The 26,928-nt window shown below is 41.1% G+C and overlaps 1 protein-coding gene across 2 annotated transcripts; it reads left to right on the forward strand.

Annotated features, from left to right (window-relative positions):
• The first annotated feature begins 690 nt into the window (after positions 1-690).
• Positions 691-20,646, forward strand: MRPS31 (mitochondrial ribosomal protein S31). Of its 2 annotated transcripts, none has more exons than XM_002194976.6 (7): positions 691-846; positions 3,088-3,375; positions 4,055-4,213; positions 8,635-8,778; positions 10,980-11,053; positions 15,349-15,492; positions 20,323-20,646. In XM_002194976.6, exons 1-7 carry the CDS (start codon positions 785-787, stop codon positions 20,532-20,534), a joined length of 1,083 nt encoding a protein of 360 aa, XP_002195012.4. In that variant the 5' UTR covers positions 691-784; the 3' UTR covers positions 20,535-20,646. The 2 variants fall into 2 exon arrangements, with proteins under 2 accessions (XP_002195012.4, XP_030129365.4); XM_030273505.4 differs by lacking the exon at positions 691-846 and adding an exon at positions 1,272-1,418.
• The last annotated feature ends 6,282 nt before the right edge of the window (positions 20,647-26,928 follow it).

Raw genomic sequence — 26,928 nt, forward strand, 5'->3', positions numbered from 1 at the left:
GTCACAACTCCTCTTCAATGGAGTATTTTGGCATGGAGGCATGGGGATGCCATGGAAACTTGTCTGATGTGGACAGGAAAGGGTTCCCTTGCAGGCTGTGTTTTTGTTCATTCCAAAGTCCAAGGCTATCTCTTGGGCCTTGTGCCATCTCCAGCCAACCACAGGCAAACCATTTGCCCCCTGTACGCCAGTTTGCATTTCCTAATTCATATGGAAATCCTCGTTGTCCGGGAGGATGAATGGCAGTTCTTGGCAAGTATTGTCCCAGAACAGAGCTGCAGAAACTCCAGAACTGCCCCAGCACCGTGCGGTGGATGTTGTTCAGACTGCTGGAGAGCTGGGTCAGGCAGGGCAGCTCCACACGGAGTTAAGGTGAGATGGCTTCTGCAGCTGACAATGGTGTGTGTCCCGATGTACTACAGTCAGCTGCAAGAGATGGGACAGTGCTGGCCTTTCCAGGGTAGATCAAATGAAGGCTTGGGGACATTTTTGAAGCATGTTTCAGAAAGATGTGAGCCTTAATGTCTCTCTTGCGCAGAGGAGCCCAGAGCTGGGCACAAGACTCCAGATACGGCCTCAGCAGGGCTGAGCAGAGCAGGATCACTTCCCTCGACCTGCCGGCAGTGCTCGCCTACGAGCCGAGCTCCTGGCGGCGAGCAGCGAAGCCGTGAGGGCACGGCCGGCCCGGGGCGGGGCCGGGCGGAACGCTGCTGCGCGGAACGCCGGTGCGCGGCTGGCGGTGCCGGCGGGCGGGCCGCGCGGCGCGGGCGGTGGCGGTGCCGCCATGTGGGGCCTGGCGGCGCGGCTGCTGGGGGCGGCGGCGCGGCCGCACGGCACGGCCCGCAGGTACCGGCCTCCCCTGCACCCTCCCCTGCCGAACGGGGCCGGCGCCCACCCGGCATTGCCGTGGAGCCGGGCCGTGCCCCAGGGCGCGGCCTTCAGAGGGACGGGGCTCGCCCGTGCTACCGGGGCTGGGTGGCGGGGACACCGCTGGGCAGAAGGCAGCGGGGAATGGAGTGGGGTGGAGGGGAGTGGCGTGGGCCGCGTTTCTCGTATTGCTGTACTTGCCGTCCTTCCCATCTTGGAGCGGTGTGGGTGATCCGCGTGGGTGACCTGACAGTAATTTTGCATCCTGTATCAGCAGAGCGGCGCTGCCTCTTGGGCGTTGTTGTTTCTGCACAAAGTACGGGCTAAGAACTGCATTTGGGAGTTCTTCGTTTTTACTAAAATATTTTAAGCTGCTTTTAATGACAGCTGTGTTGTGCTTTCATTTTTTTTTTTTTTAAGTTTCAAAACTCCTCGATATTTTGGAACAAGCACTAATGCTGTGATAGCTTCATGTACAAAGCAGCTCGGGTTCTTTGGTATCTGTGTTTGCTTTCCGAGGTCAAGCTCCCCAGCAGAAGGCAAACTGGATGGTAGGTGAAATACAGGGATGCAAACTACAGTGTGCTGCTGGCTTTAAGTGCCTGAGGCTTTCAGCCTTGCTGTGCTTTTCTGCTGCTGTAGGCTAAGGTAAGGCTGAGAAGGTTGGAGCTGTTCAGCCTGGAGAAGAGAAGGTTGCATGGAGACCTCATAGCAACCTTCCAGTGTCTGAAGGAGACCTGCAGGGAAGCTGGAGAGAGACTTTTTGTCAGGAATACGGGTACAAATTGCATTAGAAGTAATGGGTACAAATGGAAAGACGGGAAATTTAGGTTCGGTATTACAAAGAAATGCTTGTGCTTGAGGAAGTTTGTGAGGTGCTGGAACAGGTTGCCCGGGGAGGTTGTGGATACCCCAGCCTGGCAGTGTTCAAGGCTTTGAGTGACCTTGGTGGGAGGTGACCTTGGCTATGGCAGGGAATGTTGGGGGTAGGGGATCTTTAAGGTCTCTTCCAACTCTTTAGCATTCTGATTCTGTAGTTTCTGAATGGTTACATAGTTTTAAGGAACATGCCGCCTGAATTAACAAACAAGGAGTTTGTTAAGGACCCGTGGGGAACAGTGCGGTGTAAAACAGCAGCCTCATACCATCTTCCCAGTAATGAGATTCTGAAGCTTTCCATAAATTTTCCTCTTGCTTCTCGACATTGAAATTTAGGGTTTAATGCTGACAGTTTATCAAGTGCAGAGTGACCAAAGTGTGACACAGTGCCTGCTGAAACTGGCAGATTTTCCTTCTTTAGCCAAAGAGAGATATGTATGAGGAGGAGAGGTATGCCACAATTCCTTCAGATTTGTGGAAGTGTTTTAAGATCTGTTGAAGTTTTTTTATTTTGAATCAAAATAAATATGTATTTTTTTATTTCTGTAACTTGAGGGTGATTCTTAAACAAAGTAAATAGGTGTGAATGTAAAGGTTTAAGCACTGCATTTTAGAATGCTATGGAGAACAGCTCTTTGAATTTTATGATAGTTTTTCTAGAGAATGCAGCTGGGTCTGTGTTGCAGAATCTTGTGAGCAGCTCCTTGCTGTCCCTGTCTTCACATCCTCAGCTGCACTGTATCAGTTTCAGCTTCTTTGCAGTGATGTGCTAAACTAAGCAGAGGAGGTAAACCCAGAAAACTTTCCTGTTTGTTTCTGGGTTAACTTGCAGCAGAATCCATGTGCAGAGTAGGGGAATGTGATCTATAGTAGTGCCACAAGTGTGTAAAAACATGTGAAGTTATGTGCATGTGTACAGTCTTTTTTCAGGGAGTGGTCTCTTCATTGACTCATATTAAGAGTTTTGGTGAGTTTTCTATAGTACCAATGAATTTAAGTATCAGGTACCAGTAAATTCAAACTTCTCTCTGCTACCTGATGCAGAAATACTTTAAAAGTTCTAAGTTCTTATATTATTTCCTCCACAAATAAATGGTGTGTAAAATTATTTACTTCGTATTTATGATAAGGAAATAACAAATAATCAAGAGTTTGAAATGGTGTCCCAGCCCTTCTCAAAAGTCGAAAGGTACATGTTTGACACATACTTAACATACCCAGGTTGCCCTCAGTTGGGCCTAGACAGTTATAACTCTTGTTTTGGGGTTTTTGGTAGGTTTACAAAATTCAGCCTTGGATCCTATTTTTAACTTCTGCTTCCTAACTTTGTATACCATCTAGCAAACAGAAACTCTTCAGCACAAGCAGTGTGCTTTCTAAAGACAAAGATAAATCTGCTGCTTCCAAAGACAGCCCACCTGAAGGGGCAGCAAAGAGGCAGGAGGATGGAGCAGAAACATCAAAGCAGCAGCTGTTAGACATTATTGGTAATATGAAAGTGGAAGTGAGCTACAGGAAGAAACTCCAACAATTAAAAGCCAGTGAGAACAAGAAGCAAGCCATGAACAAGCTGGAAGGCCTGGACAGTGAAGGTTCTGTGCCTCAGGGAATTACAGAAGACACCCAACGGTAAAGTATAACTAACTTTTCTTAGCCTGTTTTATCCTTCTTTCAACTCTCTTTTTGCATTATTTAGGACAAAAGAAACCATTTCCACAGTAGAAAAGAATCTTGTAAGGGAGTGTGGTGCAGAGTTGTAGACTGGAGTAAATCACAGGGGAGAATCTGAGCAAAAGGTGCTGTATGCTGTCAACTTTATGCTGCCTTTTTCTACAGAGATTGTGGAAAGGTAGCACTAGCACCTGCCTGAGGAAAGTTACTTTAATGGGAGAAGGCAAATACTGTTCAGATAAAATACAGCAAAACTGAGGAAAAAGAAAAAAAAAAATTAAGAATGGCGTAATGATTTTTGAGTCTTTGGAGCTGCTCCTGTCCACTATGTGTCCCACAGATCTGTGCTGTCAGTGGTCTCCAAGCTGTGTGTCCAAGGGGCTGTGCAGTGGCACAGGGCTGCCATTTCCCCAGGCTGGGGAACACGAGCTTGTCAGAGTCCTTCAGCATTTGATAATTAGGGCAATATAGGGCAAACCTGCCTGTCCCACTGGTCACTCCCATTTGGGAAAATATCTGAGTTATTAAGATATAAAATGGCAGTACAGAAATGACAATTTAAATATATTAAAGGTGCTTTTTTTGTTTCTTTTGGTTTTTTTTTTTGTTTCTGTATCTGTTGTGTCTCTGTTTACAGAGACAAGCCTTTAAATCCAGAACTGGTGAAGGCTGCTTCTGCAGTTGCATCTTCCCTTCCACACAACAAGAAACAGACAGAATCAGAACTCCTTGCCCAACTAAGAAGACATGAAGAAACCACAGATAAACAGAAGAAGGGGGGAACTATTAACATACGGTCTGTGTATTGATTGTTTTTCTCAATTACATTAGAAATTCCTATTTTGCAATGTCATCCTGAAGGTGACTGCCTTCTGTGTTGGAAAGGTGCCCCTAAAAGATACCTTTGGACAGTCTATCCTTAGGATTAATGAATATTGGTAATATTATTGATCTGGTTATACCAAACTCTCCACATTTTGCCATCATCTTTCTAAAGTGGTTTTGCAGAAACTGAATTGCTTTCATGCCCAGGATCATTGCTTTCTTGGACAGGCTAGCAAAATAACAGTTCTTTTTGTAAGTTTGGTGGGTTTTGTTTATTTTTTTTTTTTTTTTGCCCACAAGCTTCCAAAATTCTCACACAATGGATGGATTTGTAGATGTTTCAGACATTCTGTCTGGACTGGTGAATTTTCATGACAGCTCTGCAGAGCTGAACTAGAGCAGCTCTGTTTATAGCCCCACCCTTCCTTTTAAAACTTTCCAGTCAACGCTTGAAACTCATCTCTTGGCTTAACTCTGTTTCCACTGTGGCTGTCAAACAGATGAGAAACATTTGTTTGGAAGCTCAAACAGTTATGCATAGGGCTCTTTTGAATGATAGTTAAAGACAAATTTTTTTTCAGCTAGTATTCAAGTGACTATACAGAAAATTAGGCATTAAATCCAGGTGAAGTGCTGAACAACAGAAAATTTGATCTTTACCAAAATACGAATGTGAAACTTTTCTTTGTCTGTTTGCAGTGCGAACTGTGAGCTGCTTATCTTAGTTTTATTTTGTGAAAATGAATTTGCCCAACCCAGGATCTAAGCCTGACCCATCTATTATCATCTGTAGGTTACATGTATTTCTACTTGTAGGTATTATTAAAAGATCTGCTGGAATGATTGTCAATGTTCTGCAGAAGGAGTTGGTGTCTGAGGCTGATGTCTGCCTGAGTGGAAATTAAGGAAGAAAGAGACAGATGGTTGCAAACAGGTTGAGTTGGATGATGGCAAAGACTAGGGTGTACAATGCTCAGTGAATAACTTTGTTAAGCAAAATATCTGTTCTACAGATTTAAGGACTGTTTATGGTCATTAAACTGTTAATTGCCTCTCTGTCGCAAGGTTCTTTAGAAGGGTAGAGTACACTAATGTCTTAACAGTGGCATGGGCTGTGGGTAACCAATTTAAATGTAATTCAAACTTTCTGGAGTACCCAAGAAGCTGGAGGACCACAGAAATACTGAGTGAGCTAACACGTGCAGGACCCAACCTGGAATGTGCCAGTCTCCCTTCCTTAGGGTGCACATGCTCTTGTCTAGGTGTGGTTTCTCTGCCTGCTGGCATCACAGACTCTCTTTCTCTCATCACCTATGGTACTTCCCTGAAGCACTGACCCAGCTCGGCTCGGGCTGCAGTAGAAGAAAGACAATGACTAAGGAAGTCGTAGTCAAAGCAAAAATGTTTTTTTCTCTTGAAAGAGAGTTTAAATTCTTCAGAAATTTAAAAGCTGCAGCTATATAGTGCCTCTGTATTTTTGATTGGTGGGTTAAGGTGCAATATTACAGTATTTTATGACATGCTTGTAGATGAAGCACTGTCATTAGAAAAATGTATTTTCCTCAACCAGAACCAGCCTTTTTGGAATGTCGTGGCTGACTTGCTGTGCTCTGAGTTGGCAAGTTCTATTCCCCGAGGCAGCTTTGTGACCTAGCTTGTTTCTCCCAGCAAATACACTCCTCCTGCTGCCGCCATTTGTTGACAGGTTTTAGTTTTCTTCCTTAAGAGTTAGGTAGCAGAAACTCTTTATCCGTGGGTGAGTTTTCAAGAAAGACCAGCAATTTGTGCTGATTTTCATGACAAAACCATGGTTATAGTAACGTTTTAGAGTTAGTATGGACCTCTTAGTTCTTTGAAACAAATACAGTACTCTCAGGTTTATGACTAGTGTTTAAAAATGTTGATTTTACAAAGCCCAGGAGCCTCAGACTTGATTTGGTGTGATTTGTGCTCCGTGATACCTCAATCCACACAATGCGTGAAGATGTTTTTAATATATTAGAAAGCATTCACTTTTGTTCATACATGTTTACTTTGTATTAAGCTTTATTTGACAGCAAGAGAATATATGCAATTTAACTTTCCCTTTTTTTTCTGTAAAGGTTTTGCATTCAATATACTTACGTATTTTAAAAGCCAATATATATATATTCCTCAGTTATTTACAATATTTAAAAGCAAGATACTTTCACAAGCAGTAGAGCTACATAGTACTGAAGTGCAAAAAACTGAATACTGCTATTGTGATTTATAATATGAAATTTGTTGTATGCTGTCCCGATCTTTTGTACAATTTTTTTTTTTTACCAGGATTCTGGCAAGACCTCCAGAGGTCACTGTTGTATGCAGTAATCACCTTGTAGAAAGCACGGGGACAGGGCATGCACTAGGAGGGGAAAATATTAACAATGCAGGAATTTATTTTCTTCAGTGTGGGCTGAAGTTTCGCTCAATGGATATCACAACAGCACTGCACCAAAATGAAATCTGCAGCCCTATGATTTCAGCTCCTGTTTTGGATGAACAAGAAAAGTAATTCAGAGCTTTGGCTAGAATATGTCCAAAGCTCCTTGGGTCTCTGTTTTAAGTATTATAATTATTGGCTGATAATCACGAAAGAGAGTGAGTCTGTGGTTGTTACAAAAGTCCTACCATTTCCCATCTCTGGAAGGAAGGTATATGTAGGAACTTCAGTTTTTAATGTTATGTTTTAATGAGGGAATATATAAATCTGATTGCTATGGGTACACTGGGCTTGGAGTATGACTTTTTAAACCTATATTTTTTGTTTCAAAAGGCATTAAAAAAATCTTTGTTCTACTTTTGTTAGTACAGGTGCACTTTTCATGATGGAGTGATGAATGTTGCTGCCAGAAATGTTCATATGCCAATGGTGGTGTGACATTAGGATTTCCTAGTGAGGAACATGGTAGCATTGACTGGGTGTTCTGATAGCTTGGTAGTCGCAGCTACAGGGCAAAACTGCAAGTAAGTCAGGAAAGAGAGCTTCTCTGAGCAATCCTGTCTTCCCTGAAGCAAGGGAAAGCACCAGCCTTTTAGGTCACAGCTGAGTCAAGCTGTTGGGCTGGGCTGTGTGTGGCTGACCTTAGGAATTATGTCCCTTTGACCCTCGTAAGTGTGTCAAGCCTCTGGCCCAACACCAGCTCACTAATGCCAGTAGCCACTTCACAGAGTAATTTCTAATGTGAGATATGCAGCTAATCTGAGATCGCTTTTTTATTTTAAATTGAAATGAAATTATTTCAAATTTGTTTTCAGATACCTTTATTTCAGAGTAGGTACTGGAAGAGCTATGCTATTCTTGTTCTGCCATTTGAAACCACATCTAAGACTGAAGAGAAATCGTGCTGTGTTTCTGTGGCAATTAGCTTTTACAATTTTCCAGAAGTATTTTTTTCTTGTCAGTAAAATCTCTTTTGACTTAAGCTGCCAAAAGTGTAGTTTGAATTTCATTGGGATTTTCATAAAATGGATAGCGCAGTATTTTTGACTCGGCCTATTTTTATTTTTTGAGACCATATTTATGTCTTAAGTGCTGCAATTTGGGATGACTGTGTGTGACTGGAAGTGGTTGGGTGGAGAGGAGGTTGTCAGGAAGAGTTACCAGCTTGGCCTTTCCCAGCCAGTGGCGTTGCCAGTGAAGGGAGCTCACGGGCAGTGGCAGAAGGGGGCTGTGATTTGCCCTTTGTGATCAGAACGAGCTGTGTATGAAATCAGAGATCAGAGGAGAAGATCAGAGCCTTTGCTCTTCATTTATGATTTTTCACTCCAGAATGACGAAGGAAGATGTGGTCTGTTAGTGCTGTAATATGATTATGCAATGCAACAGATTGCAGTGGATCAGGAAAGGTGACCTACTTATTAGGGTGGCATGATTGGCCCATGTCAGCTGATGTGTGAACGCAATCTTCCTTTTGGTCTGCAGCAGCACAGCTCTGTCCCTGGGCAGTGTTGGTTCCTGTCCAAAACAATGGTGATTTTTACCTCCCTATTTCAGCCTATTTTTTGTATCCAGAGAATTTCCCCATGTGCTTAAGCAAAACATGCCTAGTACACTCTGTGACTATTGATATACAGATACATGATTTTTTTGTTTTTAGTTGAAAACGAAATAATTTAAAAGAAAGCATTCACCATAGATTTACTAGGATAAAGTAGCACTTTTATATATAGGATGTAACAAGTGGTTTAAAACAACAGCCTTCAATGTTTGATGGATTTAAGACGGGTGTATTTTGTGAGGAATGTATAATTCTGTCTCAGAGAAGCTTATGAAACCAGTTGAAAATAGTGTTTCTAGTTAATACATATGACAAACTTCCTTGCTTTGTCAATCTGTTGAGTTTTTACATTTCAAATTTTTCATTTCAGCAACGTTATTTCAGAAATGACAGTTAAAAGGCAGTCCCCGGCCCAGTGGGGTGCGAGGATATCCGGTCGCATTTCTTTGCAGGATGAGGATGGTCAAAGAATAAGGCCTGACAGATCATCAGCTCAGTCTATGGACTCCAGAAGGTATTTTTGTGGTGTTCACTTCCAGTGGAAGGGGCATGCAGTTACTAATGGATAATATTTCTGTGCATATTAATGTTGTAATACTTCAGAGCTTAAAGAAATTACTTAAATATTCTTCAAGGAAAGTACTGTTAACATTGAAACAAATTGTGAGAACAAGATAGTTAATGGCAACCAGCGAATCAAATAATGTGCATTTTTTAATGTTACATTTTAGAAAATTAAACATATTTGGTGCTGAAGTATAATTCTTCTTGTTTTAACTAGTTTAAAAAATTTTCACCTATGCATAATACAATATTATGTCACTTACTTAACTTCTTGGGAAATGGAGGTTTTGAAAGCTTGCTTTCCTCCTCTACAAAACTTGATAATGTTCTATGTTTAGAATTGTGTCATCCATTCTGTTGGGATTTTAAAGATATATTAAAGTTGTTCTATTTATTTATTTATTTATTTATTACCATCTCATTCATAATAGATTTCTTTATTATCAGGATACTCCTTAAGTTTATTTTGCTGCTGTATTATGTGGCCACTCTATTTTTAGTGAAGTAAGGAGTGCCCTTATATTTTTGGTTTACTCCTGTAAGCTGTGCTTCTTTTGCTTGTAGTCTTTGGATTTTCCCATGTCAGCTGATCATTGCATTCCTTCTCCATGTATACTTTTCCTAGCAGTTTTATGTTTTATTAGTTTTTTAGTAAGTTTTCTCTTGTATATAATTTACTTTGCAAGTTAATCCCCATTTTTGGGGGTTAGGGCCTGAAAATTGAGGGAATCATTTGTGTTTAGATAGATCATGGTGAAGACAGAATTTGGGTAACAAAGGAAAAGAAAAGGGTGAGTTCCTGGGTGACTAGATGTACAGTATTCTGTGTGTGGTGAGACTGTGCTTGGTATATAACTTCAGAAACAGCACCTTAAAATAGTTTTTAAAATCCCTGGAGTGAGTAAACTGTCTCCAGTTTCAGGCCAAAGTTCCCTCCTGCATACCTGTATATCTAATGGATTTTCTCATCAACTGATAGTAGGAAAAGAATGGGTTAGGAAGAATACCTAAATTCAAGTCGAGTTAGTACATTGCGTTGGAATGAGTGGTGTTGCTTTGTAGTAATTTAAACTTGTAATTTTAAAATAAACTTCCTTCCAACACATGCATGTATCTTTGGCCAATGTCATTGGGAGTTACACACAGATAGGAAAATATAATCCTGAATCAACATTCTTTTAAGGCTCTGTAACTAGATTGTTCTGTGCTGAAATAGATCCAGGGTAGTTTCATCTCTAAAAAGTACTATGACAAGAGCAGGTTTGCAGAAGTAGTTGAGGCCATTAGAAATGTCCAGTAAATCCAGAAGGTAGAATTTTAAGGTCAGAAAGGTTAAATCTTGCCAGGGTAACAATGGATATGTAATAACAAAATGAAAGAACTGTTAGAATTTCAGGGGATACCTGGAAGATAATGCGATTAAAAATGTAATTGATTTTAAAGACATTGGTTGTTTTTTTTTTTTTTTTTTGTTTTCATCTATAAGAATTTGATTACTTGTTGAACTCTTGTATTTTTAATTTTTTTTTTTTTACTATAAGCTTATGGTAATGATAAATGTGATTGACAATAGGTGGTCAGAGTGAAATATTTATATATTCAGAAGAGTGAGCACCAGGGAGATGCCGCTATTGAAAATATATCATATGGATATACTCTGACTGTTTGCTGTATTGCAGGGAAGGTGGCTGTGTGATCTTCCAAAAGGGCTATTTATGTCATAAAGCATGAATTATTTGATTTAGCTGTTGCCTTTTCTGTTCCTGAATTGTGCAATATTTTTTGTACAGGGAAAAAACCCAAGTCTTCAGATAGTTGTAACTTTGTAAAATCACTTAAGTACTGTGGTTTGATACTGTTTACCTTTGTTCAGATTCCTAAACATTCCAGTTAAAATTAACTGCAAATACGGTGCTTGATTTACGCTCCTTCTTTCACATGGAAATGTTTTGAGGCTTTGTTAAAGACAAATAGTAAAGCCATAAACACTCTCTGATTAAAAGCCTGAAGATTTAGTGAGAGTCACTGTCTTTTTCTGTCTCCAGAGATGTGTTAGTTCATGAAAATATTTTGTGCTTTTTAATGTGTTATCTGGCAGTGTTGTAAGGTGTTGTGAAATACTAAATATCGGTTTTCTTTTTTTGTTTATAGAAGTCTCAAAGTAGGAAAGAGGCTTAATATATTCACTAAAGCTTCTACAGAACCAGAGCATGCACTGAAAACAGGTTAGTGGCAATTCAGTAATGAAAAATGCAGTGAGGCTAAGTTCTGCATTTTTAGAATATCAAGAGATTTGTTTTTGTGAGGAGACATGACCTGTTCACTTTATGCTTTCAGATAAATGACTAGTTTGATGTAGCTCTTATTTTTACCAAGTGAAACTTCCATGCAGTGTAATGAAATGTTTTCTGTGCTGATCAGGGCACTCTGTTAGTGAACTTGAAGGGTATAACTGGCTTTTGGTCACAAAGGTCAGTCTTAATTCTGTGAGTATAAAGCCAGCCCGGAGGATGGGTGTGTTGGCTCCAGCTTATTTGGTCAAGTTGCAAGGAAATGTGAGGCTGTGATCCCAAGGAAACAAGCATGCCCTGCAGGTGACTTAAGTATAAGCACAGTAGTAGTAACCCAAGACTACACGCTAGGTTGCTGTATGGCCTTATTTTGTTTAGCTTTCCAGATGGAGCTGGAAAGAGCCCTTGGCAACTGACAAATGACACTCTGCTTCACCTATTGTAAAGTTATTCATATATGTTTAGAATCGTAGGAAGTGTGGGATGGAAGGGATCTTTAGAGGTTATCTGTGTCCAACCCTCCTGCAATGAGTGGGTACCTCTTCCACTAGATCAGGTTGCTCAGAGCCCCACCTAACCTGACCTTAAATGTTTCCAGAGATGCATCCACCACCCCTCTGGACAACCTGTTTCCACCACCCTCATTTGAAAGAATTTATTCCTTTTGTCTAGTGTGGATCTACCCTCTTCTGGTTTAAAACCACTGCTTCTTGTCCTTTTGCAATGAGTGCTACAAAAATTTCCATCTTCATCTTTCTTACAAGCTCCCCTTAACTATTGAAAAGATTGGATAAAGTCAGCCCAGAGCTTTCTGTTCTCCATGAGGAACAATCACAGCTCTCAACCTTTCCTCTTAGGAGGTATGTTCCATCCCTCTAATCGTCTTCATGGCCCTCCTCTGGACCAGCTCCAAGAGGTCCCTATCATTCCTGTTTTTTCCATTTCCTGGATTGAGGACCCCAGAGCTGGTTGCAGCATTCCAGGTGGGGTCTCATGAGAGCAGAGGGGAAGAATCTCTTCTCTTAACCTATTGGCCATGCTTTTTTTTATGATTCTAGTTTGCTTTCTGGGCTGTGAATACACATTGTTGGCTCATGTCCAATTTTTTATCCACCAGTATCCCTAAATCCTTCTTGGCAAGGATGCTCTCTGTCCATTCATGAGACTGTGTAGATGCTGGAGGTTGCCCCAAGCGAGGTGCAGCCCTTGGCCTTGTTGAACCTCATGAGGTTCCCATGAGGCCACTTCCTTGAGTTTGCCCAGGTTCCTCTGGCAGGCATCCTGTCCTTCACGTGTGTCAACTGCACCACTCAGCTTGGTGTCACCTGCAAATGTGCTGAGGCTGCATTCAGCCCCACTGTCTGTGGTGTTGATGAAGACCCTGAACCATACTGTAGGTCTCAGAATGGATTCCTGAGCAACAGCACTTTGTCACAGTTCTCCATCCAGATGTTGAGCTTTGGACCATTTAAATGCATAGTCTGGATAGGCCCCTGGAATGGTCCATGAGCCCTGGACCATCTGGATGTGACCACCCAAGCAATTCCTTATCCACTAAATATACATGCCAAAATTCATGTGAGATAAAAGATGCCAAAACTAAGTACAAAATGGGTGTGACCCACCTTCATATTCACTGAATGGCACAGCTGTGTGGGAATAGTCTTCATGCTGCCTGCCGAACAGGGATAGCTTTCACTCATGAAGGCTTGGCTTTAATACAGGCTGGGTTTGGCCAAGAGTGTGTGAATATGGGCAAGTCACGTAAAGAACTGTGTCCCTCACTTTTCTATATGAACAGTGAGACTGCATCGTTAGTATTGATCTTTAAAATGCTGTTTTTCCTCAGCTATTCTGAGGCCCTTTTAAAAAACAGACTTTATTCCAGTGTAGTGCTTTTAAAAAACAGACTTTATTCCAGTGTAGTAAGACCTTTATATGATAAAGTTAGCAGCAGCAAAAGAAATAGTACTTCTGTCTAAAGTCTTACAAAATGATGAGTACTTGTTTCTGTTTCAAGAGTAGAACTAAGTTTTTGCCAAATTCCAGCTGAGTATTTTTTTATCTTTTTTTTTAACACTTGAAACTGCAGGGAGGTATTAATTTTATTACTTAATATTTTTTTTTTGTAAAATGTCGAATAGTGCCATTTGCATATTTTCAAGCAGGTGTGGACTTTCTAAATTACAGCCATCTCTATGAAAGCTGTTTATTAGAATGGGATTCAGTTTGCTGTTTTTTAAGATTGCCAGTACTATTAAAATTGGTCCATTTTACATGTAAAAACTATAATGAATGATGTAGTGTTTGTTTTTAGCTATCTTAACAAAAACAGTGTTTTAAAAAATGGATTTTGAGTTGAATCAAATTTACTCAGGTAAAATGTTGAGAATATAAGATTTCTTTTTCACATGAACAGAACGCAGACACCGTGGCTCATAGTAGTCACCCCAGGTAAAAGCTGAGATGCCCTTTTTTTTTAAACATAAAATTGCAATGTGTACAAATTGTTTCAGAGAGCAAGTGGACTTCATTGTATTTGTAATTAGATGTTAAGAAGTAAGCTTCTTTCAGCTTTTTGTGTGGTGTTTCCTTGTTTGATTCCAGGTAGCCTTGAGGAAATCTACAGTATATTCTAGACCAGGAAGCTGATTACTTGGCTTACTGACTAAGCCTGATGACAAACAATTTTTGGGCATTAATCTCAGGAAATACGCGTGTGATACTTGATACCTTGATTCATATGTTTTCACTGTCTTGGTTCATATTAGAGGAGATAATGGGTTAATTTTTTTTATACATAACAGAAAAGAAAGTTTTGTTTTAAGTATTGAGTATCGACTTTGAAAACTTGAATGTTAATTGGAAAGGAAATTGTCATCCTGAAAATACTATTCATAACTTAATGTAAAATGCCAGTATTATTTTCAATTTCATGAAGTGAAATTATAATCTTTATCACCTCTACTGCAAGATTGAAGAATGAGGTTCTGCTTTCCTCTATTAGAGGATTTATTGTCTTCTTTATGATGTGGACAATAACTTCATTCTGGTATGGTTTCTCATGTTGTCTTGTAGCTGTATTTTATTCCTGCCTCCAGCCTTCAAATCAAAGTGCTCAGCCTGGCTGTAGATTTTCCTCTTAAGGAATAATTTGAATAATTATATTCTGATTTAACACAAAAAACCTTCTGAAAGTACTCTTCTGTATGTAAAAATATTGTTTGCCCTTTCATTGTGTTTTCTCTTAAAGGAGGGGGGGATTTTTTTTTTTTAATTCAGTTGAGTTGTAAGCCACTGAGCCAAAGATGAAATGATATCTTGGCCTCAAGTACTTACACTCAGAAGTAGTAAAATAATAGGTTATTGGCTATGATCCACTCCAAGTAGACTGTAATATTTGAATTCACATGAAGATCTGTGTTCCAAGGATTTTAGGATGAATTGATAACAGAGGGAGACAGGAAAACAAAGGGGAATGCAGCTTAGGCCAGCTGACTCGACAGCAGCCCAGGGCACTCCCAGAGGTCCCTCCCTGTCCTGTGGTAACAGCTTGTTCCCTTCAGTTCAGCGAAGCGCTTCAGTCTGGGCTCGTGACCAGCTCTCCTGGGTGGAGGGACAGGAACTCCTTAAGAAGAGTAACTGCTGTAATATGAATGCACTTTGATTTAAAAAGGAAAAAAAGGGTATCAGGAAAGGTAAATCCCTAAAGGAACTGTTTAGCTTTGTGATAAGGGTAAGAAATTATGGTTTCTCAACTTGAGAGACAAAAACTGGGACACTTAGGAGCATTGGGGAAGGAATTGCCATCCCTTGTAGATTTGTTTCCCTGAAGGAGGATATAGTTATGAAGAACCTGAAAACTCCTGTAGAAGTAAGGGTCCTTTAGCACAGTGCACCAGTCAAGTTCAGAATTTGCTGTATCCACATTTTTTGAAAGACAAAACTGGAGAACAATTGTAGAAAATTTAAATTATTTCTTCCTGTGAAAGACATAAAAAATATTCCTCTAGGCGTTCAGAATAGATTTTCATCAGACATTTGAGATCTTAATGAACTTTCATGTCAACAGAGAATTCTCACTTGAGAAAGGTGATGCTGGTATCTAAGGTAGAAAAATTTGCTCAGCTGAAATTATTAGTCTCTGTAAAGATTGATGTTAAAGGACTTTGTCTTAGCTAGTGAGAATCTTTGGTTGCTGACAGATCTTTACAAAACTTATTTTTTAGTATCTTCACCAACAATTTGGGACCTGGAGTTCGCAAAGGAGGTTGCAGCAGTAACTGCACAGCCTCCCCGAAATGGTTTTGAGGAGATGATCCAGTGGACAAAAGAAGGAATACTGTGGGAGTTCCCAATTGACAATGAATTTGGTATGTGAGCTTTTATTATCTGTCTCAGTTTATCTTCTCTGAAAATTAGATCATGTTTGACCTTTGACTATTTTAACATAATGTTTCAGCTGTGAGTCATGCTTTTGATAGTAAGCAAACATAACGCCCCAACTGTCCCAGATCAGAGATGCTTCAGATGAACTCATTCTGGCACTCTTCAGGTGAAGTCTTGCAGGTGGTTTGGCTGATCTGAGGACTGGCTGCTGCTAAAAGGGGACGACTCCTTCCCTCCTTCCCACCCTGATGTGTTTAGCACCAAAAGGCTGTTCTAGTCTCTTACATAATACCTTTTACTCTGCATCTTCTTTAAATTAAGCTCCTAGCAGAAGTTGGGGAATCTTAAAACCGCTGTACGGGTTTTATAATGCTGATTCTGTTCCTTGGTGTGGCTCTTGCACCAAGTGTCTCGCCAGATCCCAAACAGTTATCTGCCAGTTCTATATCTGGGCAGGCCAAGTGTTAAACAGTTGTTTGCTCTCTTTGTTCTGTCTGTTTCATAAGAATAAACAGTCACAATATTCATTCACCCTGGGCATCTATGTTAATTAGACATCTTTGTGCACAGTATTTTCTTCTAGTACCATAAAAAAAAAGAAAAAGCTCTGTGTGAAGTTATGCCAGCAGAGAGAGTGAATGTTAAGAAAGTGAAGAACAACTACACAAAGTGTGCAGATAGGAAAGGGGACTTCATAACTTCAGGGAGAGCTTGGCTGTGGGTTTTGGGGTTTTTTTTTTAAAGACTTTAAAGACATCAAACAGAACTGCTTTGTAATGATTCAGTCACTGAGAGCAAAACAGGTTAATATCTGAAGCTGGGAGTCTTTGAAAATCTGTCCTATACTGAGTTGCAAATTGAATAATGTGCTTCATTGTTTCTTAATGTTTATTCTCATCCTATTTGGCAGTTTCTTCATAGAATTTAATCACTGTTCCCAGGATTGATCTGTTCCATCATGTAGAAATCCAAGTATACTCTAGTCATGTTTTTGCAAGCTTAAAACCACTGTGGCCAATGGTTTTTGTGTTGTTGTAATGTGGCTGGAACCCTGCTGTCTGGGGCCGTCAGTTGACAAAGTGTCTTTGGCGGGCAATGGTTTCCCTGTTGCAGCCGTGCGGCTGGAACCGCGCTGTCTGGGATGGGGCAGCCAACGGACAAAGAGTCTTTACATATAGCTAAAACAAGAATCGTGATTGATTTGTCCACAAAGACTAGTCATGTGGAAAATTCCAGTGGAGCCTTCCAAAACCTGTCGCCTCTCAGGTTGAAATACCAAGTCAGTAAGTTCCGTCCTATCAGACTGCCAGCCACAGGCTGTTAATCACCTCAGGTGTGTCAGAGCACAGTTAAAAGCTTGAGAACCTTGCTCTGAGTATATCAACATGCTGTAATTTCAGTTTCTCTGCAAAAGAAAGATGCCGCTTTCTGTTGTTAATTTTGCAGTTTTGTAACAGCCATTTCCCTCAATAGATTATTTCAGCTCGTTCTGCATCTAGAAATGTGTGATTATTCTTCTATGCCAAAACCATGTGTCTTTAAAAATGTAAGTGCAATTAAATATTCTGTTGAGGAAGCACGTATACTCAACTTTTAGCATTATGAAAGCTTTTAAAATTTTAAGCCAAATATAAAAAAGAAGGACAACCTCTTACAACTCTTTTCCTTGGCTCTAGAGCATCTCTGGTGTTCTCATTAGAGTGCTTCACCGAGGCACTGTGCTGTGCTTTGTGGCACCAGGGCGAGGTCATGGTTTTTGAAATTATTTTGGTATGAACATCTGAAGATGTGGCTAGACATACTGGCTTGCTACAGTGGGCAACAGCAGTCTTCCTCCCACATGCCTTACTGCCCTGTTGTTTCCTCTTACCTGCATGCCCTTGCCCTTGTCCAGTGCAGTTGAAGTTACTGTTAGGCAGAAAATTACAGTCTCTGATTAATTTTTATCAGTTTAGCAAACCATTGTTCTCACTCCTTCTTTTTGCTTGTCTCTCCTGCTTCTTAGTAGCTTTAATGCTGCTCCATGATTGCCCTGGCAAAAAGTTGGGAAGGACATTTATTTGTGCCTCATTTATTATTTCTGTGCATTTATGCCATAATGACTCAAAAAGCTGAAAAAGAGGAGATTATAGGTGCGAATCTGCCTTAGCACCTCATTGTGAGGAGCAAATGCATTTGGTGGGCCAGAGATTGCTACTGCACAAGTGATAGGAAGGTCTCAGAAAATGAATTCCTCAGTTGTCTGCGAAGGCTTCTGTGGGCATAAGTTCACCAAATCCTGTTCTATTTGATGGTTATCTGAGCTGCTGTTACCAGCAGAGAAGTATTGGATCATCTTGCCAAGAGAGATGACAGAGTTACACAGCCATTGCCTCGGGGTTTCTTTACTATCTCTGGGTCTGTTCTAGGGACCTACTGAAGAGCATGATTGATGTAATTCTAGAAATCCTAAAAGGACAGAATACTTGGTATTGAAAAGGACCTTTAAAGATAATTTAATCCAAACCCTCTGCCATGGGCAGACACATTTTTTCACTACATCTGAAGACTCAGTCATCTTTATAGTATGTCACAATGCTGTCTATAAGGGATGAACATCTGTGTTTGGATTGACATCTTTAAAGTCATGTCTTGTTTTGGCTAGAGAAATTCCCCAGACTTTCTGTTTTGTAGCATGGAGGGGGTTGGAAATAGAATATTGAGAGTAGGTGTCTTCTTGTCTGGATGTTTAAAAAGAAAACCTCTACTTTAGACTTCGGCCATGCATATTGTTTCAAATTAAGTTTCTGAGGACAATGCAAGACAGGCTCAGGGACAGGCTTGCAACATTAGATGAGATAATGACTTCCCTCACCCCTAGCAAGCTCTGACTAATCTGTTCCCACCAGAGGCTTCAGCCTCTGATGCTTTGGACAGTTGTGTTCTCCTTTTCTGTGATGCACACTTTACTTTTTTGAGGACTGAAATACATGGTCTAACTGAAATATTTGGACTTAACAATTTGCCCCCAAACCACGTACAGGTTTGACAAATGGGAGAGCAGAATACATAATGTAATATTTACTTATGACCTGCATTTTTGTGAGATTCTAAATTTGCTTATTTTGGGTTAAAGATGAAAATTGGTGAAATTAGTTACTAGGCACAATCTTTCCTGATACCCTGTCCCCAGAAGAAGAGCATCTAGAAGGCCAAATTTTACTGTCAGCATTATACGGATTTTTTCAGTAGTGAGTTTGTTTGGTTTAGTTCTCTTGGATTTTTGAGACCAGCAAAAGTATGGAAGTCTGGAAAGGTTGTTAGTTTGAAAAAGCAACTGGTATCATCCAGGTACAGTAAGATTCTACCTCCCCTTGGTGAGGGAAAGCCAGCATGGGTGGCATAGTGGAAGAATCATCACTGCTTCTGTCTGTGGACATAGTTTTCCAAGCACACACTTTCTGAAACTGACATTACTTGTTTTTTTTTTATTTTAACTTTCAACATAAAGAAACAAGGAGAGAGCTTCTGAAGAAGGAAGCGTGCTTTCTTTTTTCAAGAACAGAGATAAATGTGGTGTGCAACTGTGGTATTGATGCACTCACATTTCTAGGAAAAAATATAGGTATTTCTCAGCTCCTTCAGATATTGCTATGCTTTAAGTTTAAAGCAGGAAAAAAGTAATGCAAATTTAACAAATACAATTTGAGTGACTTCTCCATTGCAGAGACGTGCATCATTTTTTCTGAAACTGTAGAAGCTCTACCAAAGAAGGAAGCCCAGAACTTATGTGGCGTAATTACCTGAATTCTAATACTCCTGATTTAATTTTATAAAATAAGATAGAAAAACATAGCTAGGTAGCTTAGAAAAACATGTACACCATACTCATATGTATGGTGTACGCTTCTCATTTTTGTCATCTTGAAGTGGTGTAATATTTTTCTCTAATAACAGTTTTTTATTTAAGGGTGTAAGCCAACTGGTACCAAATAAAAATTTTCATGTGTATCTAAGTGAACAAAAATATTTCATTACAAATCCCAGATTGCCTTTTGTTTTTTTCCCTTAAAATTAGGAATGGCAAAAGCAGCCTTTTTTCTGTATGTAGGAATTTGTGTTCTGAGTCTCTACCATCATAGTATGAACAACAGCAAAAAAATCCACAGGATGAAGAGCAAGCGTTTACCTTATCTCCAATAATCCTTTGTCCCATGTCCTGTGGAGGCTTGTGAATGCATCATCTTTGGTGATGGCTATGACTTAAAAGCATACACAACACTTTTACATCATCATATGCTCACACATTCAGAAAATGTCAGAAAAACAAATGTATGTGCCCATTTGAGAGCAAAAGGATGTTAAAAGCATGACTTGCAATGGACATGTTTGTTAACAGTTTAACTGTTTAGTATTTGATACTTTATGAAGTTGCCTTATTTGTTCAAGACTGGTTTGTATTCTTTAATCCTCTGCAGAATTTAGGTAATCAGTGTTCTCTTTAAAAATTTGTGAAGAAAGTGCCTGCAATCTAAAAGGTGATACCAATGATGAATCAAAATTTTCAAGTATTGAACGAACTGGATTTTAGCAAGAAGATTGATTTATAGTTATAATTATTCCTCCTACTTCCACCCCAGCATCAGCTTTTTATCAAGATTTCAAGCCAGAAATTTGATTTAAATATTACATATTCTTAGAAATGCAAGCCGTTTCCAAGAACCATTAATTTTACTAATTTAAGATTATTTTCAAACTATATTACTTTTACTTTGTTAAATTTGCTATTATATTATGATAACAACTTTGTCTTTTTTGCTTTGTCTTTCTGTTAGGGATGGAGGATGATGCTGAATTTCATGAACATATCTTTCTGGAGAAACATCTTGAAGGCTTTCCCAAGGAAGGACCTATCCGCCACTTCATGGAACTAGTCATCTGTGGGCTTTCAAAAAACCCATACCTCAGTGTTAAGCAGAAGGTTGAACATATTGAGTGGTTTCAGAAGTATTTTGAGGGAAAAAAGGAACTTCTTCAAGAGATTTGAGATTTGAGAAAGTGCTTACCCTTGAAATGAAGAATCATTGTGTCAGTGCATGGTGATCATGTGGCCTGAAAGTTGTATTTTAAGCAATAAACTCAAAGGTCATCTTTTCTTATGTGCGTGTCCCTGTGTGTGTAGATACTTTTGATAGCAAAAGAAGGAACTGAAAAGTGTGGCTATTGTAGAATGTGCATTTAAAATGTAGTTTATCAGAACTGTTGTATTCTAAATTTGAAACTGGTCTTTCAATGATACAAAATCCTAGGTCTAGTTCAACTTCCTACACCCTTCACAGTTGGGCTGTATCTTGGCAGGTTGGATCATCTTTCCTGTTTTAGAAAACTTGAAATGCTTTCATTTTGCTAATTTATGAACCATGCTGGTGTTTGGATGGTATTAATAATTTCTCCCCCCTTTTACTAGCTATATTTATTGGTTCATTTGAAAGGTTTTGATAATGACAAAGTGATTTGAATGGTATCCTTTTTGATTCATGTGCTCAGTGAAAGGCTGTTGTATTCCTGAGATGGGTGCACAGCATAACACTGGTGAGTTACAGAAAATAACAACGAAGTGGTATTCCTTAGGGTTTGCTGTTGGGACTGGTGCCACCAACAATAACTTCAAGCTGTAAGGGGGATGGTTGACATTAGATGTTAGGTAGACATTCTTTGCCTTGAGAATGCTGAGGCACTGGCACAGGTTTCCCAAAGAAGCTGTGGATGCCCCATTCGGGGAAGTGTTCAAGGCCTAGATTGGATGGGATTTGGAGCAGCCTGGTGTGGTGAAAAATGTCTCTGCCCATGGAAGAGGGGTTGGAACTAGATAGTCTCTAAGGTCCCCTCCAACTCAAGCCATTTGATGATTCCAAAGTTATTCTGCTGCCATCCATACATCCATTCTGAAGCTTTTGACTAACTTCCCAACAGTATTATTTAAAAAATGGTCTGAATGTCAAGTAATCCATAAAGTGCTGTTCCACTAGAGCAGACAGTTTTTTGATGACTTGCCTTGGAGCGGAGACCTTATCTCCTGCATCTGAAGGACTAGAAAGAGGACTAGAAAGGGGAGTTGTTGCCTACAGATTACATTATTCCAGTCCTATTTTCTGTCTAGTCCTGTGATGTTGCTGAAGCAGCTTCATGTTCTAAATAATCCTTTATTCCAATTAAATGTGTATGGTACTTTCTATTTATTGAACTGTTGCAAAGTATTTTACTTCAGTTATCTCTTGCTAAATTTTCATCCAGAACTACTCAGTCATAATTCAGGATTCTGAGCAATCATCTTGCTGCTTAAATTTACAGAGCATTTCCAGCCCTGTATTTTGTGTTATTCCCTGTTCTCCCCAATCACATTAGCAACTATTGGCCCTATAAATACACTCCTGTCTGTTTCTCACATTTACTTATAACTCAAGCAAGAAGGAGGATTAATACAAAATATAGACTGAAGGTAGAACACCAGCTTTGTATGCAAATTGATTTTTAAAATGATAGTTACATGAAAGAGAATGAAAAATGAAGAGTTGGCCTTTTTCTGTGAGTTGGAATATTCTTGCTGTGTTCTGCTCATCTTCAGATTTGAGTTTGCCCTTCTGACAATAGGAAAGACTTGGGCTGTGGAAAGGAAAAGCAACTTTTTGACTTTCTGACTGTAAGAACAGCAAGATTCAAGTTTTGCAGAAATTTTTAGAGGCTTCCTGGCTTTGGAATAGAGAAAGTGAGAATTTTATCAAAATATCTCCATTTGGTACTATGATAGTTTTAATTTTTGGTTCAATGCCCAGATATGTTTTGTTTAAAAAATACTGTTCCCAAATTTCTACCAAACTGTAGTGCACAGCCTGCGTCCTGCTGTTTTCAAGCCTTTTCTGAAACAAGGTACAGTGACTTTGAAGTCAGTGCAGGATTTTAGAAATAGTTCCTTATGTGTATTTGCCTGTAGTCTGTGTTTTGATATGAAAGACAGGACGCTCACAAGCTCTTGCTGGAAGAGGTTCAAGAGTGCATGAAAGTACTGAATTTCACTGCCCTGGGAACAAGGTGAATGTTATAGTTTAAACAGATTCATTAGGAGGTCAGTACTTGGGTAAGCTCTTAACAAGAGCTCTTGATGCTTAGGATCTTTAGAAAGCTGTAGTAATTCCTACCTAGGTGCTTAAATATAGATTTGAGAGTTAACACTAGGCAACAAGATTTGTATAATGAGACCTAGCTGCACATATGTTTGGAGGCTTCTGGGACTGCTCAAGGCAAATTATGAGAGTCCAAGTGACAGGACTTTATGTGTGGGGATTTTTGGGGTGTACACTGCTTGGTAATAGGCTTTGCTACTTTTTAAAACATTGCTTACAGATTAGTCACTTTCAAGCATGAAAATTCCCCATTTCTTTTGAATCCCAAAGGATAAAAGCTGTCTGCTGTTCAGAGTGGAGCCAATGTTGCAGCTATTGATTCCCACTCTGGAGTCATTTGGGCTTTTATTGGGATGATTGATTTTCCCCTACTTGTAACTGGTTAGGTGGTGCCATGTGGTAACTTAACGTGCTCAGCATTAGCATCTGTGCTAGGTAAAATAACATTTGTTACATTCTGCACTCTTCCATTTCTATCTTTGTGCATGAAGCTGAGGTCTTGTAATGTGCTGCTAATGCTGTGCTTCCCTGAAAAGGAAAGTTGTCTGGCTTTGGCGGGGAGCTGGGGTTGACACTGCCCTGAGAAGAACAAGAAGATGGAGCAGACTGGCCCAGAGCCATAACTGTGGGGAACGTTTCCCATGTGCAATTTTGGGGTGACAGTTCTTCCTCTGAGGTGACTAAATGGGTGCACAGCAGGAGGATGTTTTGTTGAGTGGAGATGGCTGTGTTACCGGGAAGTTGCAGGCAAAGGCTTAAGAGGTTCATAGCTGGAGGCAGGGTTGCTGTTGTTAGCGCTGTGAATGGTGGTCATGGCTTCCCCAGCCTACATGCTGCATTGTGTAGTCTTCTCCCACGCTTTCTGTTATGTCCAAGTAGTCTCCATTTTCCACCTGTCTGGTGCTACTCCAGCAGTTCCAGAGGGTCTCTGGCCATCTTGGAGGAGATGGAGCATTTGCTCCCTAGATGGTAGTAAGAAAAAGCTGGAAGAACAGTTGTATGGTTGGATTGTGAGGCTGTCTGTGCTGGGATTCCAGCTCTATGGTGTTATCCCTGCTAAGCAATTTCACTGCAGCGTTATTGTGGGCTGTGCCTAACAGGAGGCTTGCACTCCTTGAACACTTACTTGAGCACTGGAAGAAAGCAGGCAGTGGCTTAAGTTAACCTTTTGGACTTGGCAAGAGGGGTTAAAATGAATGGGGTGAATATGGAGGAAAATCTTGCACAGGTTTCCATACAGCAGGCAGTTGTTGCTTAACCCATGTATTTTTAGATGAACAGGAGCATCAGAGGAGTCCTTGAGTGCTACTTAGGTCCATTTTTTTTCAGCACTTTCAGACATAATAAAATTTCAGCATGAAAAGAAGACCTCATCAGAAGCTTGTGCTTTGAGAACCCTGAAGTGGCAGTTGTGTAAGAATGGCCTCACTCAAAGTATTGCTTTCAGTGAGGATTTAAGAGTAAATAGTCTTGGTTTAGCTGGTCTTGTGAGGATCACTTAAAATTATGTTTGTGGACTGAGAACAATGACTTCTGAGGCTGCAGGGTTCTGGTTTTCACTGCACTTTGGAAAGTCCAGCTGCCTCTGTGCTAGTGTCCAGCAGGACATGGCAAGGGTGTAAATCCCACCCTGCCCAGTGGCTGTGGCATTTTGGTCTCAGGATCTCCACAAGATGTCAGTGTAGATTTATTGGATTAGATATAAAAATCCTTGTGTTGTTCCCTCTAATAGATTAAAGCAAAAACTGTTCTAAAGCTGCACAATGGGTTTGATTGTGCTCTGGAACGTGTTGCCTGCTGGAAGATTGAAGTGGCCAGCGCTGGCGTCGAGGGAGGAGGGTGAGTGTCACCCTGAAATGGGAGCAGAGCTCTTGGCTGAAACTGGCAGTCCTTTGCTCTCATCAGCGTGCCCTTATTCCCTTGGAGACAAGCTGCAGATGCACTCGTGCTGTATATTTTACTCAAAGAAGAGCTGGAAACCTGAAGAAAAACCAGAAGGGCCATCCAGGGTGGGAGGAAGGATGTGATGATGGTTGAATCAAGTCACATACTGGAGAAGCGTAACTGCTGGCTGGATGGTATCCAAAGCTTGCTTGATTTCTTTCCGTATGAAAAGCGGACTTGCAATGTCCAGTGAGCTGCAAGGGACTGAGGCATAACATCCAGCCGAAGGGAGTTCCCCTTGACCATTTACTTCTTCTGCACAGTGGTCCCAGGCATAGCATCGACGTGTTTGAGAGCCAGCCAGCTCCCCTCTCTTCTCCCTTGAAGCGCCTGGTATTTTATTCCCATTTTCCCAATGAAAGCCAAATGCAATGCAGCCCCCCCGCCTCTCCTTGCGGCCGGGGCTGCGGTCCCCGCCCCAGCGCGGGGCTGGCGTGGGTGGCCCCGCTGCCAGCGGAGCGCTCGGGAGCCGCGGGAGCCGCCGGGCGGTGATTCCCTGCCGGCCGCTGCACCCTGCCACCGCCAGGGAGGGAGCGAAAGGTGACGGTGTTTGTCAGCGGTGGCAGGAATAGCCACGTTCCCGATTTCACGGGGGAAGTGGGGAGTTGAGGGGGGGAGACCACTGCGGCGCTCAGCCCTGGCCCCAGAGTGCCGCGTAGCCAGGTGGTGGCGAAAGTCGCGCCTCATCTTCCATGCGGGCGAGCACTCGCCCACCTAAATTTGAGGGGATGCCAGCCGCTCCTAGCATTTGCATTGTGCAGATCAGGTAGGGATGGGGATGCAGAGTCCTTCTTTCCTTGATGTGTCCTCTCAGCTCACCTTGGGGATGGCTGAGATGACTTTCTGGGGGCAGGGGATTCCCGAGGAAGCACTTGTGATTTCTTGTCCTCTGTGCTACAGCAATTGCAGGGCTCCACTTGACCCTTGGCCTCACTAGAGAATTATTCTTATTTTGTTGATGGCTAAGCAATTTTGCCTGTTCAAGGGCTGGACTCTGCCTGCTGCTTGTTCCTGGCTGGGATGGGCTCCTGGCCTGCCCAGGGTGCTCTGCAAAAGCTGGGCAGTTTTCAAAGATGGGATAATATTTTTTGAGGTAATTTTTGAAATAGAATAGAGCCTGTTGCTCAGAATCACAGCAGCCACATTGGATAAGCGAAAAGGTGCGAATAAAACAGCCACTAAGATTTAAGGGCAAAGCTATGATCTTGTTCCTCAGGTTGGTGATTACCCCCTGAAATCAATGGGATTGCTCAAGCAAGGTTACCATTTTAAACCTGACAAGGCTTTACTCTGAACTTACCCTAAGCCCATCTGGTGAGGAAATATTTACTTAGTGCTTTCCAGTGGGAAGAAGGGAACTGGAGACACACATCAGCTGCTCCTGAAAACCTTCCAGTCTCTTAGACTGGGGCTTATTCCATTATGTATATATTACGTATGGTAGCAGCAGGTGCAAAATTATTTTATAAAGCTGGATTTCAAACCCACAAGTTATAAGAAATAAAGTGAAAAAATAAAAGGAAAAGGTAGAAAATAAAATATAAAGCATTTTTCAAATTTATCCTAATTTTAAGTTGAAAATGAATATTGCTCCAGTGTTGCTATAAGTGTAATCTGCTCAAAAGGCCCTGTTATCATAGATCTTAATACACTGGGAGACATTGTTTGAATGAAATTATTAGAAGTTACTTTCCCTCCCGTTCTCTCCTGAAAGCAATTTAATGTTTTTTTTCAAGAAAGGTTGTTTTAGGACAGTCACAAGATATCCAGGCCTCAGTGTGGCAGTGCTCTAACAGATTGGCAGCGATACTGAGCAGCAATATCCAGACACGGATTGTGCCGGTGTCATGGGGGTGTAAATCCGAGTTTCCGATTGCTTCAAAATCAGGAGCAGCTGCCAGGCACAGGAAAGGTTGCTTGCCTGAATTCAGGGCTGCAGCCGAACTGGTTCCTCTGCCACTGCAAGCCATGGGACTTGCGGAGTGGCAGAGAGGGATGGAGGCTGCCTAAAGCCACTCAGGTCACCCTGTGGCTGGTGGGGCTGCCATGGGTCCTGCTGGGACACAGCGGGGAGAAGAGCACTTCCCGGTGCTCTGCAGTGGCCAGCTGTCCTCTTCCCTCTCTTCCAGACCTGGAACATCTCCTGCTCTTTGGTAAGTGCCTTCTGCAGGTGCTTTAAAAGCTGCTGTTAAGTTTCCCAGCTTCTCTTCTCCTCCTCCACAGAGAAAGGATCCTAATCTCATGGGTGTTTGCAAATGTGAAAAATGAAGCTAAGGCTGCTTCCCCTGCCTAATAATTTTTTGAAATTTGGTGAAA

Source organism: Taeniopygia guttata, chromosome 1 (genome assembly GCF_048771995.1).
Source record: "Taeniopygia guttata chromosome 1, bTaeGut7.mat, whole genome shotgun sequence".
NCBI classification, from domain to species: domain Eukaryota; kingdom Metazoa; phylum Chordata; class Aves; order Passeriformes; family Estrildidae; genus Taeniopygia; species Taeniopygia guttata.

Excerpts from the sequence above, each read along its gene's own strand:
- MRPS31 (XM_030273505.4), top strand. The coding sequence starts at position 1,339 with ATGTACAAAGCAGCTCGGGTTCTTTGGTATCTGTGTTTGCTTTCCGAG. Across the intron at positions 11,054-15,348 it reads AGAGCATGCACTGAAAACAG|TATCTTCACCAACAATTTGG; the intron begins GTTAGTGGCAAT and ends CTTATTTTTTAG. Across the intron at positions 15,493-20,322 it reads CCCAATTGACAATGAATTTG|GGATGGAGGATGATGCTGAA; the intron begins GTATGTGAGCTT and ends TCTTTCTGTTAG.